Here is a 17936-nt window from a genome sequence, read left to right as displayed (position 1 = left end):
AATTTAGATTTTTACTATTACTTTTAAATTAAAATCTCAAATCTCATGTCCATAATGATTTAAATTTTTTTATTTAATTTTTTAGTTTCACGAACCTCTAAGAAAAATCTTGTATTGGAAATGTCCTATTATCAAATTATTAATCCTCTTTCTTAAGTAAGTAAAATAAATTATTTCTGTTTCTTTTGAATATTTATGGTGCATTTGGTTTGTTTGTATTTTCATTTCATTTTTTCAGAAAATCATATTTTTTATTTTTCAGAAAATAATATGTTTTCATTTTTATAGAAAAGACTCTCTTTTTTTTTTTTTGAAAATGAACATGAAAAATACAAATCAAATATATTTTCTATTTTTTCAAAAAATAAAAACAAAAAATAACATAAAAAAAAATACAAACAAACGCTCCCTTAATTTTTTTTAATTAACATTGAGTATTCAATTTACATTGATTAATTTCAAAATATCCATCCGATCCCATAAAAAATTTTTATCAGGCAAAGACAATTCATCAACTTAGTATTTTTAAATTAACTGAAAATTTTATCTATTAATTTATCAACACTAAAATTCGATCGATTCTTACCTACCTAAGCTGTTCACTGCAACCGCCATGGAGTTTTAATACTTAGGGGGCGTTTGGTTCTTTCCTAGGAATAGGAATCGGAATGGGAATCATTGTATTGTGGAATGGGAATGGGTATGAGCATGGATATCACTCTTAAAAGCAATGTTTGGTTAGTTGTATATCTTCTATCGGAATAAATCAAAGTTTCCTTTTTTACCCTTAAAGGAAAATAAGAGAAAAAATTAGATGTGAGAGAAAGATGAATGTGAGAGAAAAATATGATGAAAGAGAATTATGAGAGAGAAAGTATTATGAGAGAGAAAGTGTGATAAGAAAGAATGAAGAGAGAGAAAGTGTGATGAGAGAAAATGAAAAAAGAGAGTGTGATTGGAGAGAGCATGATGAGAGACAATATGATGTGAGAGAAAGTATGATAGGAGAGGATGAAGAGAGAGAAAATATAGTGAGAAAAAATGAGGAGAGAGAGTGTGATGAGAGAGATTGAGGAGAGATGGTGAGAGAAAAAAGAACAGTGAATATGATGGGAGAGATTGAGGAGAGAGAAAGTATGATGAGAGAGAAAGTGTGTTGAGGAAAAAAGGAGTAAGTGTGATAAGAGAGATTGAGGAGAGAGAAAGTATGATGAGAGAGAAAGTGTGTTGAGGAAAAAATGAGGAAGTGTGATAAGAGAGATTGAGGAGAGAGAAAGTATGATGAGAGAGAAAGTGTGATGAGAAAAAAGAGAAAAGAGAAAAGAGAGTGTGATAGGAGAGATTGAGGAGAGAGAAAGTGTGATGAGAGAGAAAGTGTGACGAGGAACAAAAGAAGGAAGAAAGTGCGATAGAAGAGATTGAGAAGAGAGAAAGTATGATGAGAGAGAAAATGTAATGAGAAAAAAAAGAGGAAAGAGAGTGTGATAGGAGAGATTAAGGAGAGAGAAAGTGTGTGATAAAATGATGAGAGAGAAACTATGATGAGAGAGAAAATATAATGAGAGAGAATAAGGAGAGATAAGTGATATGAAAGAAAAAATAAATAAATATATTTTTATATTTGATATTAATGGAGAAAATTTTAGTTTTAAGTCAAGGGTATTTTTGGAATAAGGAAATATTTTGATTGATGAAAATAGGGTAATGGCTCATTGAAGGGGAGGTACATGGGAATGAGTCATTACCCAATTTCAAGGATTCATTCCCTTATTTGTATTCCTATTCCTATAATCCAAACATTAACAATGGGAATCAATGATTCCTATTCCCATTCCCCACTCCTATTACCCTAAACCAAACGCCCCCTTAGTTTAGCTGTTATAAAGGTGCTCCAAATTTTTAGTTGTATTTATAAATCGCCCGAAATTCATCCATTACAATACAGACAAAATGCCTTATCCGAATAAAAAACTAGCCATCCAATCACGCCACACCAATTCCTCATCAAATCCATTACCAGAAAACTTTTTATTTTATTTTATTTTATTTTGAAAGAAATCAAAAAAAAAAAAAAATCCAACTGCCTAAAAATTCACAACCACTTCCCTTTTCGTTCATCTCCTCCCGGCTCCCTCTCCTCTTCGTCCCTCCTTCAATGGAGACCATCCTCTCACCTTCCACCTTCACCCCCAAGCCCTACTCATTCCCTAAGCAACCCAAGCTCCCGCTTCTCTCCAAATCCTTCGCCTGCGCACTCAACAATTTTTCTACCTCTTCTTTTTCTTCTTCCTCCTCCTCCTCCTCCTCCAAGAAGACCTGGATCTCCCACCTCCACCATGGCCTGGCAGCCGCTGCCCTATCTCTCGCCATCAACTTCTGCCCCGTCCCCTCCCTCGATCTCCCTGCCGCCGCTTCGGAGTTCGACGTGCTGAACGAGGGCCCCCCGCAGGAGTACATCCTCGATGATGCCGGCGTCCTCAGTCGTGTGACTAAGTCGGATCTGAATACCTTGTTGTCTGATCTGGAGTCGAGGAAGAATCTCCACATCAATTTTGTCACCGTCCGCAAGCTCACGGTGAGCAGCTTACTTGAGAGAAATGGTAGGGTTTCTTCTAGGTTTTCATTGTGTTCTCTCTGGCTATTTCCGTGGCCGTAAGTCGCGAGAATATGTGTGCATTTTATTTTGATTGGCAATATCATTTAGACACAGAGATGTGTTGTTTCCCTTCATCTAAACGCATCCAATGACTTTGATTTGCAGAGTAAAGCAGACGCTTTTGAGTATGCTGATCAGGTGCTCGAGAAATGGTATCCTACTGTTGAACAAGGGAACAACAAAGGGTTAGTTGTATTGGTTACCACTCAAAAGGAAGGGGCAATCACAGGAGGACCTGCATTCATTCAAGCAGTTGGAGATACTATTCTTGATGCGACTGTGTCGGAGAACCTTCCTGGTAGGATTTCTTCGTTTTTTTGTTGTTGTGTTTTTCTGGCTAATTACCTCTATGATACAACTCTTCTGTGATTTGCATTGTCAAGGAAGAGTTTATTGCCCATCAAACTCGAAAAAAAAAATAAGCTCCTTGGAATCTGACTACCAAAGTCATTGTTACCATGACAAAGACCTAACGAATTGACTTTGATAGGTCAATTGTCATTGTTCTATGGCTTGCTCTTAACGCACGCCGCCACAAACTAAAAATGACATCCATTCTTTTGTGTTGTGTCGGTAACAAGTAATTGTTGAGTTGAATTTCCCTACTCAGTATGAAATTTCCATCTAGATCCTGTCAACATAGGGGGTGAAATATGATAGAATTGATAAATTTCCACGTGTAGAGCTGATAGTTATTAGAAACTATAGGTTTGCTGCAATTATTGGTTTACACTACATTGTATCATATCTAATTGATAAAAAAAATATATATTGGAAGGACAGTTGGTCCATCCAAAATCTTTATTGGGGGGAAACAAATGATTTACAGTATATGTTTCTATTGTCAGCATCCACAAAATGTACGACTTATAGCTTCTAAGACAAAAAAAAACTTACTTGCTGAAGGATGCATTGATATCTGACCAATTCTTTTTGTTTAAACATGACTTTGCTTGAAACTCTGAATTACTAAACTTAAAATAACTCAAAACAATTATTAACAAAAGGAAGTATTCATTTAATGGTTTTATTTCAAATTGAAACAACAGGCCAGACTCCTGAACTTGATGACATTCTTTTATGTATTAATTTAGCTGCATTTTCTACAAAGCATTTATTCTATGCTTTTTAGTTAAGTTTAAGCAAGCATTTTAAGAACACTGACATTTAGAAATAAGGGTAGCTTCATCTGTCTCATCTTTTTAATTAGTTACACGTACTACCCTTTAGCTACAAAAAAACCACCTTCCGCTTCTGAATGTGCTATATATGTTCTTGACAATTTTCCTTCTTTTGAGATCATAAATTCTATCTATGAAAATATGAAATTAGGAACTAGCCAGTGAAAAGTATTTATGGAAACTGTTATTGTCTTGCATTCTGATCATCAAAATTTAAATACCGGGGTCATACTTATTATTTTCTTGCATTCTGATTATTAAAATTGCAAGTACTACTCATAGTTATTATTGTCTTGCAGTATTAGCTACAGATGAGAAATATAACGAGGCTGTAGTCTCTGCTGCAAAACGTTTAGTTGCTGCCATTGATGGGCTGCCAGATCCTGGAGGACCTACATTCAAGGATAACAAGCGTGAATCCAACTTCAAATCTAGAGAAGAGACTGAAGAGAAACGGGGACAGTTTACTCTTGTAGTCGGAGGTTTGCTGGTGATTGCTTTTGTGGTTCCTATGGCACAGTATTATGCTTATGTCTCCAAGAAATAGTTGTCGGATCAGAGGAGAAAATTCTAGTTTAAAGTCGTATCTATTTAGAACTGAAACCCAAAGAATTTTGAGTTGTATATTCTATGCCAACTCCCATTGGCTTGAATTCAATCAAATGACAAAAAAATTGGTTTACCGGCATGTCGCAGGCGATGTGTTTGTTGTAAACCCAAAGTTAGCTATTTTTTTACCATATCCAAAAAATTAATGCATGGATGAAAATTACATGCGTTCGATAGTACAAGAAATAGAGCTTTTGGCAATTGAGAATTTCATTGCTCTTATAATTATTACTTCATTTATTTAAAGTATTAGATGTATAATTTCATATGTATTGTAGTAAAAAGATAGAATTCGTCATCCAACGGTTTCATATGGTTGAAGAGGTAAATTGAGAAACTGTAGTTGATCACTACAGGGAGAATTGTTAGTTTGGCTTTGTTGAAAATTGACCCTTGCCATATAGTATAGTGAATATAATACAAGTGTGGTATTGTCACATCAACGGCCCTCTCACGACTACTCCATATCATTGAGAGAGAGTTCAACAGAAACTTAAATTGACAAGTGTATGAGTGGAGTTCATAGAAATTATGAAACCTTCTATTAAATTTCAACCCCGCTTATTATAATCATTATCCTAAGCACTTATTAGCGGAGTAATTAGCACTGGAGGGATAGTGAATATAGCTAGCATTAATTGATTGGTGACATTAGTCCGACATAATGAAAAGATTTTAAAAATCCATTTTTTTTCTTGTTTATTAATTTTAACTTGAATACCTACCGTGCATAACAATCTTATACATTAAATAAGAAAAATTATAAAATGATGTCTTAATAATAAAATTGAGATAATTTGTGATATATTATTTATTTGGAAAATTTTCAGAATGCTTTGCTATTTATATTTTATTGTCAAAATATTTTCAGTACGTACCCAGCCTGTTTTACCATTTTAAATCACCACCAAATCTCTTTCCAAAGGGCGAACTTTGGTATTAATAAAATATTAGGGTCTTTTTAAAAACCTATTAAACTTAGATAAATTATCCTGTTTTTTATTTTTTATTATCAAGTTTCTTAAAATGATATTTTTTATATAAAAAAAAACCTATATAGAGAAATACATTAGATTCTAGATTCATGTCGGACCCATAGTCAAACAAGGCAATTAAATCTCCTTCAGATGCATTATTATTCAACCCACGAAATTAATTTTCTAGATTCAATGTTATACGTCTTCTCGGACATGGAATGTTACTATACGATTTTGGTGTCGAAATTCGACACTCCTCCTGAGTATGTCTTTTTTTTCATATTTTAATCATTTATATTAATAATTAATAATCATCCATAATTTACTTTATCTATTCATCAGGTCCAAAAATCGAAAGATAAAAAGCTAAGGATATGACACTCACACTGACCTCCTATGGAATCCATGTGGACCTGTAACACAGACTACGTCAGTGCCGAGCCAGAAAGGGATCTCTGGCGTTGACCCTCCAACGCTCAAGTCAGTCCCCGATGATGAAGAATAAAGTGGAACAACAAGAGAAACTATAGCATAAATAGTGAATATCGCATGTATTGTGTACCTCCGCCAATACTTGAACCTTTCTTTATATATCGCTCCGGTAGCGCGCGTGCACATTTTCCAAGGCGAGCACGCTTTTCAAAACTTTTCCTGAAAAGATTTGTCAGTAAATTGTTATTGACACAATACTTTAACGGACCAAGCATATCTCTGAAGTGACAGTGGAAGTTTCCGTCGTACAATCTTCTAAGTGTCTATGCCCGGTGTTGACGACACCAACTCCCAAAAGGATATTGATGGATATCAATGTATTGTATTTGTACCGCTAGTCCGAGTGGGTTGACTGCTCGGCCGGTGATTTGTCGTTCTGGTGTCCCGTCTGGTCGGCCAGAACCTCAATAACCCTTTACGTGTCTACTCGACCAACGTTCCACTCTGCCATTGTCGAGACCTGCTATCAGGCCGAGCGGGGTACTCGCTCGGCCGAAGTTGAACTCTATCGATGACAGGCTCTGCTGTCTGGTCGAACGGGGTAACTACTCGGCTCGACTTTTGTACATCGTCTTCCTTGAGCGTCGGTTGTCTGCCTCCTCTTCGTAGCAAAGGCAATGGCAGATCGGAGCCCTCTCCCTGGTTGGGTCGTGCTTTATCCGACCAGACGATGTCATCTACACATTGACCGTCTTGATTTTGACCTCTTTTAATTTTTACTATAGTAACGATATGAGATCATTCATCACCACCATATCATCCGTGTTAATCTAGAGATAGATCGATAAGAACTCTAGCACGAATAAAGAATCTTTTGACCCACAAGATTCAATGTTAAACGCTAATTGATTTGGCCTAAAGAACCTTCCTCGAAGGCCAGTAACTAGACATCCCGCCGTATACAAGTCTTCGTTGACTTGGTTTTCTGAGAAATATCATACACAAGTTACCTGTTGGTCAGCCGCGCGGCACGCGCTCGTTGACCTGGAAAAGTAGAAGCATGAGAAGAAGGCAACACCCACGCCCGCGCTACAATACTGCAATTTATATATTCGAAGGCATCATCGATCATCTCCTTAATTTGAACCCATGCACCAGAGCAAACCGTCGAGGCCGCACGATCGATGATGTTCGCGAAAGAGCAATCAGTAGGAGGAGATCCGCAAGGCGACACGAGGCCGCACGATGTCCAAATTCCGGTACGACGACCCATCAGCACCACCACTACCTTGGACACCGCAGGCCACTCTCTCTTCGCGCCTCATCCGGAACCGTGCGATCCAAATCCAACCCCGACGGAGCGGCAGAGCAGCAAAATCCACACCACTACTCCTGAAAAGAAGCTAACCCTCTTCGCCTTCCATCTCGCGATACTAGAGAAGTCCGCCACCGGACTCGGGGCGCTGGCCTTCATCTGGGCTACAACCGTTGTTCTTGGTGGTTTCTCGAACAATCTCCGGGGAACGGACTTCGCTTTTTTGACGATAATTCTCGTCATCGAAGGCATCCGAATTTTCAGCCGCAGTCATGAGCTACAGTGGCAGCAGCTCCCCGCACACCCTCTCAGTAACAGTTTCCGACCGTTTCAGTACTTCACACCAGATGCTGGTTGGATCGTCGCATCGAAATTCATAAGCAGAGCACTCTCTTTCCTTCAGCTCCTGTCTGCCGTTACCTGCGTGACGCTCTCCTTGATGCGCCTGATTGATCAGGATTATGGCAGGCAAGACAGGCACGGGAGTATCTCGTTAAATCTATTCTACGGACTAGCACTCGGTGAAGCTCTCATTTTTTTGGTGGAAAGAAGCTACTGGGCGTGGAGGATCTACTGGTGTCGTCTTCTAGAGAATGTTAGTCGGGAGTATAAGCTCGGCCCGACGGGAATCCTCCCGATTAGGCGATTCTTTTACGAGGTTTACACCAAATGCATTAACGACAGCGCCTTAGACGGCTTCAAGATGAACTTGGTGAGCTTCGCTAAGGACTTGCTGGACTCCGAATTCAACGATGAACAGCTCATGGGGCTCCGAGTCCTGCGGAAGTTGGTGCACAATGACCGTTTTGTCTTCGGCACGCTGAGAAAAATTGGGTCTTCGACGTCGACGATGGAGAGACTGATCGAGATGCTGAATTGGAAGAACCCGGGAGAAGAAGAGATCAGGCTGTGCGCGGCAGAGATTTTGTCAGAGCTCGCAGGAAGGAGGAGAAACGTGCTTCGAGTCGCCGCGATTCCTGGAGCAATGGAGTCGTTGTCATCGTTGCTTCACAGTGGCAGGACCTCTGATCGGACTAATCCTGATATGGAGTACGTCTGCTCGGAGCTCAACCTGTTGGGCCTGCTCATCTTCAAGAAGCTCTCCGCTGACCATGACAACTGTTGGAAGATCGGAACCACCAGAGGCCTCCTCTCCAAGATCATAGACCTGACTGGTTCAAGCAGAGCACAAAGCAGAGTAGTCAAACGATCATTGCAAGTGGTGAAAATGCTAGTCGACGCTGAAGGAGAGGTCGGCAAAATGCTCCGGCAGGAGATATCCAAAGTAGTATTCACGGTGAGCAACATAAGGGAGATCGTGAAGAACGGAGATATCCAGATGCAGAAGCTGGGAATTGAGATACTCAAAAGCTTGAGTATGGATGAGCACGCTAAGGAGGAGATTGGTAACACAGGGGGTGTCATCAATCTGCTCCTGTCCATCTTTTTCATGCCTGGATTTAGTGATGAGGAGAATTACGTATGCAATCAAGCAGGAGAGACCCTGGCGCTGTTGGCATTGGAAAGCGGCGACAATTGTGATCGTATATTGAAGAAACCAGAGGTATTGAACAAGCTCATCGGCGTGCTAACAGATCCTGTTCTTCGGATCAACGCTTCGAGGATTTTGCGCAATTTGTGTGCTTATACTAGAATGGAATGTTGTGATAGTCTCAGCCAGGTTGCCGTCGCCATGCCCACGGTACTGAAGGCCGTCTTGAAAGAAAAAGGGAAACTATTGGAAGTATCTGTTGGTCTAGCCACACAGCTCTGCAAGATCACAAATCATGGTGAGTTTTCTCGAGCGCTGGAGCAGGCTGGAATTCAAGAGATTGAGCTCGTCGAGAAGCTTGTAGACATACTGAAGGAGTATGACTATCCAGATATCAAGGTCCCGAGAATAAGGAGGTTTGTGATTGAACAAGCCATTTGGATGATGAACTCCGACGGCAACAGTGTAGGATTATTCGAGAAATTTGGAATGGAGAGACTGCTGGAGTCTGTGGAAGAGACGACGTCGGAGCTGGAATGCTTCCATATATTTTCCGGCAGTGTTGGACTAAGCCGGCACAAAAAGACCATGTCTTATCTTGTAGAAACAGCCTCAAATATAATGAGGGTTGGAAACTGAAACAAATAGTCATGTTGTGTGTGTCTGTGTTTTTGAAGAATTCAGTCTTTAAAGTAGATCTTGATTTAATTCATTGACAATCTGAAACTTGTGATGAAGTGAATGTGCAAAGTTTCTGATAGTTTTTGTGTCTTCCAGTGCTCGTGCAGTGAGCAAATGTCCGCAACCTGTTGAACATTGTTTTTTTTGGAGATCAAAAATTAATGCTGCGAAACCATGAAGAGACAGACTATGAAAGTCTTTCGATATGTTAGAGTGTGCAGAATATTCTCCAAGTGCGTGTGCATGCTTCTCTTAATTAAAGTTATTTTCTCTGGTGCATATAAAAAAGCAGCAATGTTGTATCTTGTAACTATATTGAAATATTATGTATCAAAAAAGTTAATACAGCAACGATGGAAAATATTATGTATCTAAATATTTATCTTTTTTTCTTAAATAAGTTTGTCAGTTCTGTTGGAAAATTGAGAAGATAGTTGGCTAGAAATATAACTTTGATATTGACTATAGGGAGACTCTTACTCATCGAAAGATGATTCCAAATGATTCTGTGTATTAAAATGAGTATTAGCAATTGAACTAAGTAAGAGGTCCCAAGTGTAGGCATTCCAATGTTTAAGTCAGTGATCGAATAGGGACCTACCATATGATTATATGATAAGCCAACTGAATTTCTCATATGACCCGATCGACCATCGCTCGCGAGGACGACCAATCAGATTTACAGAGTATTATCGGGGATTTGTCCCTCACTCGTCCCTAACTTGACTTACCTGTTTAGCCAATGAGTTTAATTGGACCGAACACCCATTCTATCCTATCGGACCATATTTTGATCGACCGACCTACCTACTCGATCGAGCTGGTTAGTCATGTCATCTTAGAGTGGAAAAGAAGTCTGGGTTCTAGGGAGTACTAACTTGTCTTGAGTAATTTATCAATGTGGGCTTCGATGTCCAACCGACCCATCGATCTAGTCGGATGGACTCTCAACCATGACAATCGATCGTGCTAGGCTGCTAGCTTTGAATGTTGACTCCTTCCTTGACTTTGACCGTCATATCATCTGATCTTTTGACTTTGATCCGATTCAGAGTTTCCACACTATATGTCATATCAATTAGAAAGGTGAATGAAAAATAAAAATTAGTCCTACGGAATAATAAATAAAAATAATAATAATTCCAGTTATTCTCATTGACTATCTCTAGGGTGACCGGCGCGACCCTACGGAAGTTTTGTTGGTGCAACATCCCTCAGGTCAAGGTTGACCTGGTTAACCAAGCTGAGTCTTGGTTTGGGTTTAGATGTTTGACAATAAGATATTGATCGAAGAAAAGTCAAGTAGGTCAAGGTTGACCGGATACTTGACTGGGAAGTCCTAACTGGCATGTTAGGCAGAAGGAAGTCCTAGTGAGTGAAGCTAGGCAGAAGGAAATCCTGGTGAGTGAAGCCAGGTGAAAGTCCTAGCGAGTGAAGCTAGGCAGATGAAAGTCCTAGTGAGTGAAGCTAGGCAGAAGAAAATCCTGGTGAGTGAAGCCAGGTGAAAGTCCTAGTGAGTGAAGCTAGGCAGATGAAAGTCCTAGTGAGTGAAGCTAGGCAGATGGAAAGTCCTAGTGAGTGAAGCTAGGCAGATGAAAGTCCTAGTGAGTGAAGCTAGGCAGATGGAAAACCCTAGTGAGTGAAGCTAGGTGAAAGTCCTGGTGAGTGAAGCCAGGCAAGGAAGGATATCCGGATGGATCAAGGATGATCGGACATCTGGTGTTGGGAAGTCCAAGTAGGTTAAAAGATTGACTGGATACTTGGCAAGGAAGGAAGTCCAGATGGGTCAAGGTTGACCAGACATCTGGTGGAAGTCCAAGTAGGTCAATGGAGTGACCGGATACTTGGCACGACGAGTAAAAGTCCAAGTGGGTCAAAGGGATTGACCGGACACTTGGTGGGGAGTCCTGGCAGGTCAAGGGAGTGACCAGATGCGAGGCATGATGTACCAACAGGTCAAGGTTGACCGGATGTTGGTTAGGGAGGTTTGGGACTTGGTTTTGGGAAAAAAACCAAGTGCTGGATCGATCCGTGGATCGATCCAGGATGTGGATCGATCAGTGGATCGATCCAGATTCTTCCCAGCGAACAGAAAGCTTCTGGATCGATCCGTGGATCGATCCAGAGGTCCCGATCGATCAGCCGATCGATCGGGACGATGCTGCTTCGCGCGATAAGCGCTGGATCGATCCGTGGATCGATCCAGGCGCGTTTCCAGAGCACAGAGGCGCTCTGGATCGATCCGTGGATCGATCCAAAGCCTCCCCGATCGACCGTTGCGTCGGGTTTAAAGCCGCAGGCGAGCGTGGTCTTCGGAATCTCTTTACGAGCTCTTCTCAGATTCATTCCAGCTCCTCCACAGCTCTCTACAAGCACGTGATCGCCAGTTCTTGAAGGTTCTTGGAGGCTTTCCAAGTCAAGAGGCGGATCTATTGCAAGAGGAAGAAGTTAGGGTTAGGGTTTTTACTGCACATCTTGTAAGCTTTTGCTTAACTTGTATTTCCCTTTCTTCTTCTTGTATTGAGAGTGTTGTAGGGCTTCTCCGCCTTTGGTAGTTACCATAAAGGAGTGTTATTCATAGTGGAGGGTGTGTGCGTTGGTGTGGATCCTTGGATTAGTCACCTCTTGTGAGGTGGATACCAAGTAAAATCCTAGTGTTAGCGTTTTGTGTTTGTTTCTGTATTTTCCGCTGCACATCCAAGAAGAAACAAGCAACGCCAAGCAACGAAGCGCACCGAGCGAACGCGACGAGCTATTCACCCCCTCTAGCTACTTTTGGTCCTAACAAGTGGTATCAGAGCAAGGCCGCTCTTCACCGGAATCATCGCCGGAAGGGTCAAGCATATCAAGAAAAGCTAGAGGGTGAAGAAGTTGGAGCAAATTCTTCAAGTTCAAGATTTTATCAAGCTCAACTTCAAGATGCAATTCCAAGATGGACTTGGATTTGACACAAGGGTGGCTCCACCATACACATCCACAAGCTTCGATTCTTGGAAATCAAGAATCGAAACTTTTCTTATGATGGAGATAGAGCAATGGTTTGCTCTAATGGAAGGCTTCGAAGCTCCAACAAACTCCAAGGGCAAGCTTCTCAAGAAAAGCAAATGGAGCTCGGAGAAAATCCAAAGGTGCGAGGCAAATGACAAAGTGACCAAGCTATTGGTCAATTTATTGCCAAGCACCATCCTTTGCAAAATTGGAGAATTTGAAGATGCAAAGGACTTATGGAGCAAATTGGCCAAGCTTCATGAAGAGATCTCCTCCACTGTACAAGAGCAAGCAGAATCCAGAGAGGGTGACTCTTTGGAGCAAGACCAAGAGGAGGATTCCGAGGTTGAGAGATGCTCAACCTCTGAAGAAGAGGAAATCCAAGAAGCTTCATCCTCAAGGGAATGCAACGAAGGGAACAAGGAGGGAGCATACTCCTTGTTTCATATTCAAGATGATGAAGCCTCCACCTCTAGGATTGAGGGGGAGCAATCCTTGGTGACACCGGATCAAGAAGAAGAAGAAGCTTCTACATCCGGGTCAAGAGAAGAAGAGGAGGAAGAAGCTTCTACCTCCACAAGTCAAGAAAAATCAAATGGAGGAGAATCAAGGTCCGATCAAGAGGAAGCTTCTACCTCCGGATCCAAAGAAAAAGATGCCACTCCTACAAGCAAAGGTATAAATATTTCAATTAATAATAAAAATCATATTATATGCTTTGAATGTAGGGAACATGGGCACTACAAGAGCAAGTGCCCTAAATTAGCCAAGAAGAAGGGTCAAGTGGCACAAAAGGGCAAGGTGAAGCCCAAGGAGACCATCCCCAACACAAAGAAGAGCAAGGAGCATATTATATGCTTCTCTTGCAATCAAAAGGGGCATTATCGTAGTCAATGCCCCAAGGGGAAGAAAAGGGTCAAGGCTCAAGGAGGCACTAGTCAAGGGGGAGCCTCCAAGGTAAAGAAGAAGGTAACATTTATTGAGCCTACTCCTTTACATTATGGTAAAAAGCATGATAGTTCTAATTTTTATCATTTTAATGCGATTTACCATAAGAATAGGAAGCATGAGGGCTTTAAGGAAAAGCATGTGGCCCTACATGCCAAAACTACTACACCTAAAGCTAGGAATGTAGGTAAAAGTCTAGGCAAGAACTCTAAGGATTGTAGCTATAAGCCTAGAAACAAAAATGCTCATGGACTTAATGAAAAACCAAATTCTAAGGATTTAATGATAGAAAATCAAGTCTTGAGATCAAGACTTGATAAAATGGAAAAGACCCTAAAAAGGATGGAAAATATCCTAAAAGGGCAAAATGAGCAAAACCTAGGGCTAGGAAAGTCAAAGCCATCAAATAGCCATAGAGGTTTGGGATACAAACCAAAGGCTAAGAAGGATGTGCCTAGTTATCATAGGGTTCCATATAGTTATGGAACAAACCCTAGGTTTAGTGGTCAAGTCAAGAATACTAGGGAAGTCATTCCTAAGAGTATTTTTGCAACCAAAGTGACTAAGACTTCTAAGAAGTCTAAGAAAGTCACTAACAAGGTCACAAGGGAGACTATCCCTAGGGTTGACCTAGAAAATGTGACCAAGGCTTCTAAGAAGCCCAACAAGGTCACTAGGAAGGTATCTAGGGAAGTTATCCCTAGTGAGTACCTAGAGCATCCAAGGAGCACCAATAGGTGTTGGGTTCCTAGGAGCATCTTCTCTACCCCATAAATGGGTTAGAGAGTGTCAACTCCAATTAGAAGGGTAGTTAACCCAACTTTGAGGAAATTGACACTCAAGGAGCATTTTCAAGGTTTTTGTTAACCTTTGAAAATGAAATGGAACTATTATTTACTCCTTGAAAGAGTAAAATGTGCCTAGTGGTGAAAATTTGATTTTAATCTTAAAAGACATATATTGGGAAATTCATAAGAGCTACCAAGTTGGGATTTTGGTATGTTCTTAGGAAATTTAAGGCAATCCGGGCCTTAACTTTAAAGTGCTACTCTTGTGGGAAAATGAAATATGCCAACATTTGAGGAATATGCTTAATTTCAATTGGCATAAATTAATCAAGGGAATTAGAAATGCCAATTTAGGTTTTGGCGTTTTCTTGACGCACTTAAGGGCAATCTAGGTTTAAGTTGTAAGTTTAGCTAAGATTTTAAGGATACTTAGATAGCTAATCTAGGTATATTTTATTTATGCTAAATCTTGCCATGATTGTTTGCCCATCATATGCCATGACATCATGTCTACTTTTGCATTCATGACTTATTATGAAAAATACAAAAATACCATGTCATGACATTCATACATCATGTAGTTATAGGATATTTTCTTTTGAAAATTATTTCCTTTTGATGTATGCCATAACATTATCATGCATTAAGTTTAATTTCTTGTAATCAAGGAAAAAAGGCATTTAACAACACTTATTAACAAGTGACATCCTAGGTGGGTGTCTAATATCTCCAAAATGCCTAGATAGTATGCATGATCCCTAGATTAGGGCAAAACCAAAATCTACATCTCACAAAGACCTATAAGATGACTTGTATGTGTTTTTAGTACACATTAGATACAAGTGAGATGTTATGATGATGAACAAAACTCAAGATGTTGATTTAGTGCATTCTTGTGAGTTTTAGGTTCATCAAAATACATAGTTATGTATTTTCCCATCATTGGGAAAGCTAATGTACAAGTCATGTGCATTAAGCCCAAGGAATATGGTGGGATATTGGTTTTGAAAAAGTTTTCAAAATGATTTTGGAAAACCTTGGTGAAGGCTATCTTTTGATAGTAATCACCATTGAATAGTTAGACACAAACTTGAAGAAAACACTAAAGTTTTTGCAAGTTTTCAAGTTTATGTCAATCTTTGAAAATATAATGTATTTTCATAGAAAACTATTTTTCCTTGATAATATATGCCCTAAACAATGTCTACACGAAATTTCATAATTTTTGGATTTTTGTAGAATTTTCTAGGGGTTTCTGAAGTTGACTGAAATGGAATTTCAGCAACTATCAGAGATCCGATCGATCCATGAATCGATTGGAGTGCCTGAATCGATCCATGGATCGATTGAGAAGGCAAATCTCGCGAGCAGTAGCTCGCTGGATCGATCAGCCGATCGATCCAGGTAGTCTGAATCGATCAGTGGATCGATTCAGAAAGGTTCAATCGATTGGAACCCAACTCCAATCGATCCAAGCTGCTGATTTTGGCTGGGAAAGCCTGATTTCAGCACTTTGAACCTATTTTAGTCTAGGTAACCATTCCAAACCCTTAAAATACATTTGTATACATAAAAAGGGTGTTTTCGTGTTGAAAACAAGGATGGAATGGTTAAGGAAGACTTCATTGAAGTTTAGGTTGAGGTTTGTTTCAAATTTTGAACATTTGAACCTCAAAACTTCTAAATCTGGGTTTCCTAAAGGTTTAGGGATTCCAAGTCATTGTTGGTGCAATGACAGAAGTTACCACCATGTCTTTAGGGGGAGGGACTCTTTAAAGACATGAAAATTATTTTTCATGAACCTTGGAAGGTGGTTAACCTTCTTTAAAGAAAATGCTCTTGGACGAGCTTTTGAACTTGAAATGGGGAGTGGATATCCTCATTATTTCAAGTGGGAACTCAAGAAGTTTGAAAATGCTCAAGGTTGAGCGATTGAACTTTAATGAGGAGTGGATATCCTCATTGTTCAAGTGTTTTCAAAGGATAATGCTCAAGGATGGGCATTTACCTACATTGGGGGAGAATGTAAGTTAAGGATAAATGAAGGGTATGGGACCTTCAGTATCGTGTTGATCACAATAAGTGATGTTGTGAACAACGATGAGCAACTCTTCAGGGGGAGAGTTTTTTCAACAATGGATTTGTTGAAGTGTGCCCAAAATTGGAGCATCGGTTGATGTGTGTCCAAAGATGGGTTGATGTGTTTTTATTAGTAATGGGTTGATGTGTTTTATTAGTAAGGTGTTGATGTGTGCCAATAGGGGGAGAATGAAAGGGCTTGTGAAAGGGAGTAAGTTAGGCTTTCATTACCTAGAGGGAGTTTGCCCTCTTAGGGGGAGAATGAAGAGCTTCACTTATGCTTTCATTACCTAGTGGCATGAAGAATGAGGCTATGGGATTAGCCTAACTTACATGTGGTATTGTAAGTGTGATTGTAGTATTGTCAAACATCAAAAAGGGGGAGATTGTTGGTGCAACATCCCTCAGGTCAAGGTTGACCTGGTTAACCAAGCTGAGTCTTGGTTTGGGTTTAGATGTTTGACAATAAGATATTGATCGAAGAAGAGTCAAGTAGGTCAAGGTTGACCGGATACTTGACTGGGAAGTCCTAACTGGCATGTTAGCCAGAAGGAAGTCCTAGTGAGTGAAGCTAGGCAGAAGGAAATCCTGGTGAGTGAAGCCAGGTGAAAGTCCTAGTGAGTGAAGCTAGGCAGATGAAAGTCCTAGTGAGTGAAGCTAGGCAGAAGAAAATCCTGGTGAGTGAAGCCAGGTGAAAGTCCTAGTGAGTGAAGCTAGGCAGATGAAAGTCCTAGTGAGTGAAGCTAGGCAGATGGAAAGTCCTAGTGAGTGAAGCTAGGCAGATGAAAGTCCTAGTGAGTGAAGCTAGGCAGATGGAAAACCCTAGTGAGTGAAGCTAGGTGAAAGTCCTGGTGAGTGAAGCCAGGCAAGGAAGGATATCCGGATGGATCAAGGATGATCGGACATCTGGTGTTGGGAAGTCCAAGTAGGTCAAAGGATTGACTGGATACTTGGCAAGGAAGGAAGTCCAGATGGGTCAAGGTTGACCAGACATCTGGTGAAAGTCCAAGTAGGTCAATGGAGTGACCGGATACTTGGCACGACGAGTAAAAGTCCAAGTGGGTCAAAGGGATTGACCGGACACTTGGTGGGGAGTCCTGGCAGGTCAAGGGAGTGACCAGATGCGAGGCATGATGTACCAACAGGTCAAGGTTGACCGGATGTTGGTTAGGGAGGTTTGGGACTTGGTTTTGGGCAAAAACCAAGTGCTGGATCGATCCGTGGATCGATCCAGGATGTGGATCGATCAGTGGATCGATCCAGATTCTTCCCAGCGAACAGAAGGCTTCTGGATCGATCCGTGGATCGATCCAGAGGTCCCGATCGATCAGCCGATCGATCGGGACGATGCTGCTTCGCGCGATAAGCGCTGGATCGATCCGTGGATCGATCCAGGCGCGTTTTCAGAGCACAGAGGCGCTCTGGATCGATCCGTGGATCGATCCAAAGCCTCCCCGATCGATTTGGAACATTCGAATCGATCGGGATCCGACCGTTGCGTCAGGTTTAAAGCCGCAGGCGAGCGTGGTCTTCGGCATCTCTTTACGAGCTCTTCTCAGATTCATTCCAGCTCCTCCACAGCTCTCTACAAGCACGTGATCGCCAGTTCTTGAAGGTCCTTGGAGGCTTTCCAAGTCAAGAGGCGGATCTATTGCAAGAGGAAGAAGTTAGGGTTAGGGTTTTTACTGCACATCTTGTAAGCTTTTGCTTAACTTGTATTTCCCTTTCTTCTTCTTGTATTGAGAGTGTTGTAGGGCTTCTCCGCCTTTGGTAGTTACCATAAAGGAGTG

The 17936-nt window shown here is 40.8% G+C and overlaps 2 protein-coding genes across 2 annotated transcripts; both read left to right on the top strand.

Annotated features, from left to right (window-relative positions):
- The first annotated feature begins 2089 nt into the window (after nucleotides 1–2089).
- On the top strand, nucleotides 2090–4519 carry LOC122037559 (UPF0603 protein OsI_019212, chloroplastic-like). The gene is made up of 3 exons (XM_042597075.1): nucleotides 2090–2575; nucleotides 2762–2954; nucleotides 4137–4519. The coding sequence occupies exons 1-3, from the start codon at nucleotides 2156–2158 to the stop codon at nucleotides 4382–4384; spliced, it is 861 nt and encodes a 286-aa protein (XP_042453009.1). The 5' UTR covers nucleotides 2090–2155; the 3' UTR covers nucleotides 4385–4519.
- A 2520-nt stretch (nucleotides 4520–7039) lies between these two features.
- LOC122037524 lies at nucleotides 7040–9301 on the top strand. Its single transcript, XM_042597034.1, has one exon. The coding sequence runs from the start codon at nucleotides 7040–7042 to the stop codon at nucleotides 9299–9301; it is 2262 nt and encodes a 753-aa protein (XP_042452968.1).
- Nucleotides 9302–17936: the final 8635 nt, after the last annotated feature.

Source organism: Zingiber officinale, unplaced genomic scaffold (genome assembly GCF_018446385.1).
Source record: "Zingiber officinale cultivar Zhangliang unplaced genomic scaffold, Zo_v1.1 ctg61, whole genome shotgun sequence".
Taxonomy (NCBI): Eukaryota; Viridiplantae; Streptophyta; class Magnoliopsida; order Zingiberales; family Zingiberaceae; genus Zingiber; species Zingiber officinale.
Note: the sequence above shows the minus strand (reverse complement) of the source record. Positions and strands in the feature narration are given on the sequence as shown.

Bases quoted from the DNA above. Each gene is read 5' to 3' on its own strand.
- LOC122037559 (XM_042597075.1), top strand. From the start codon at position 2,156: ATGGAGACCATCCTCTCACCTTCCACCTTCACCCCCAAGCCCTACTCA. The intron at 2,576-2,761 runs GTGAGCAGCTTA...TTTGATTTGCAG, and splicing joins TCACCGTCCGCAAGCTCACG to AGTAAAGCAGACGCTTTTGA. The intron at 2,955-4,136 runs GTAGGATTTCTT...ATTGTCTTGCAG, and splicing joins TGTGTCGGAGAACCTTCCTG to TATTAGCTACAGATGAGAAA.
- LOC122037524 (XM_042597034.1), top strand. From the start codon at position 7,040: ATGATGTTCGCGAAAGAGCAATCAGTAGGAGGAGATCCGCAAGGCGAC.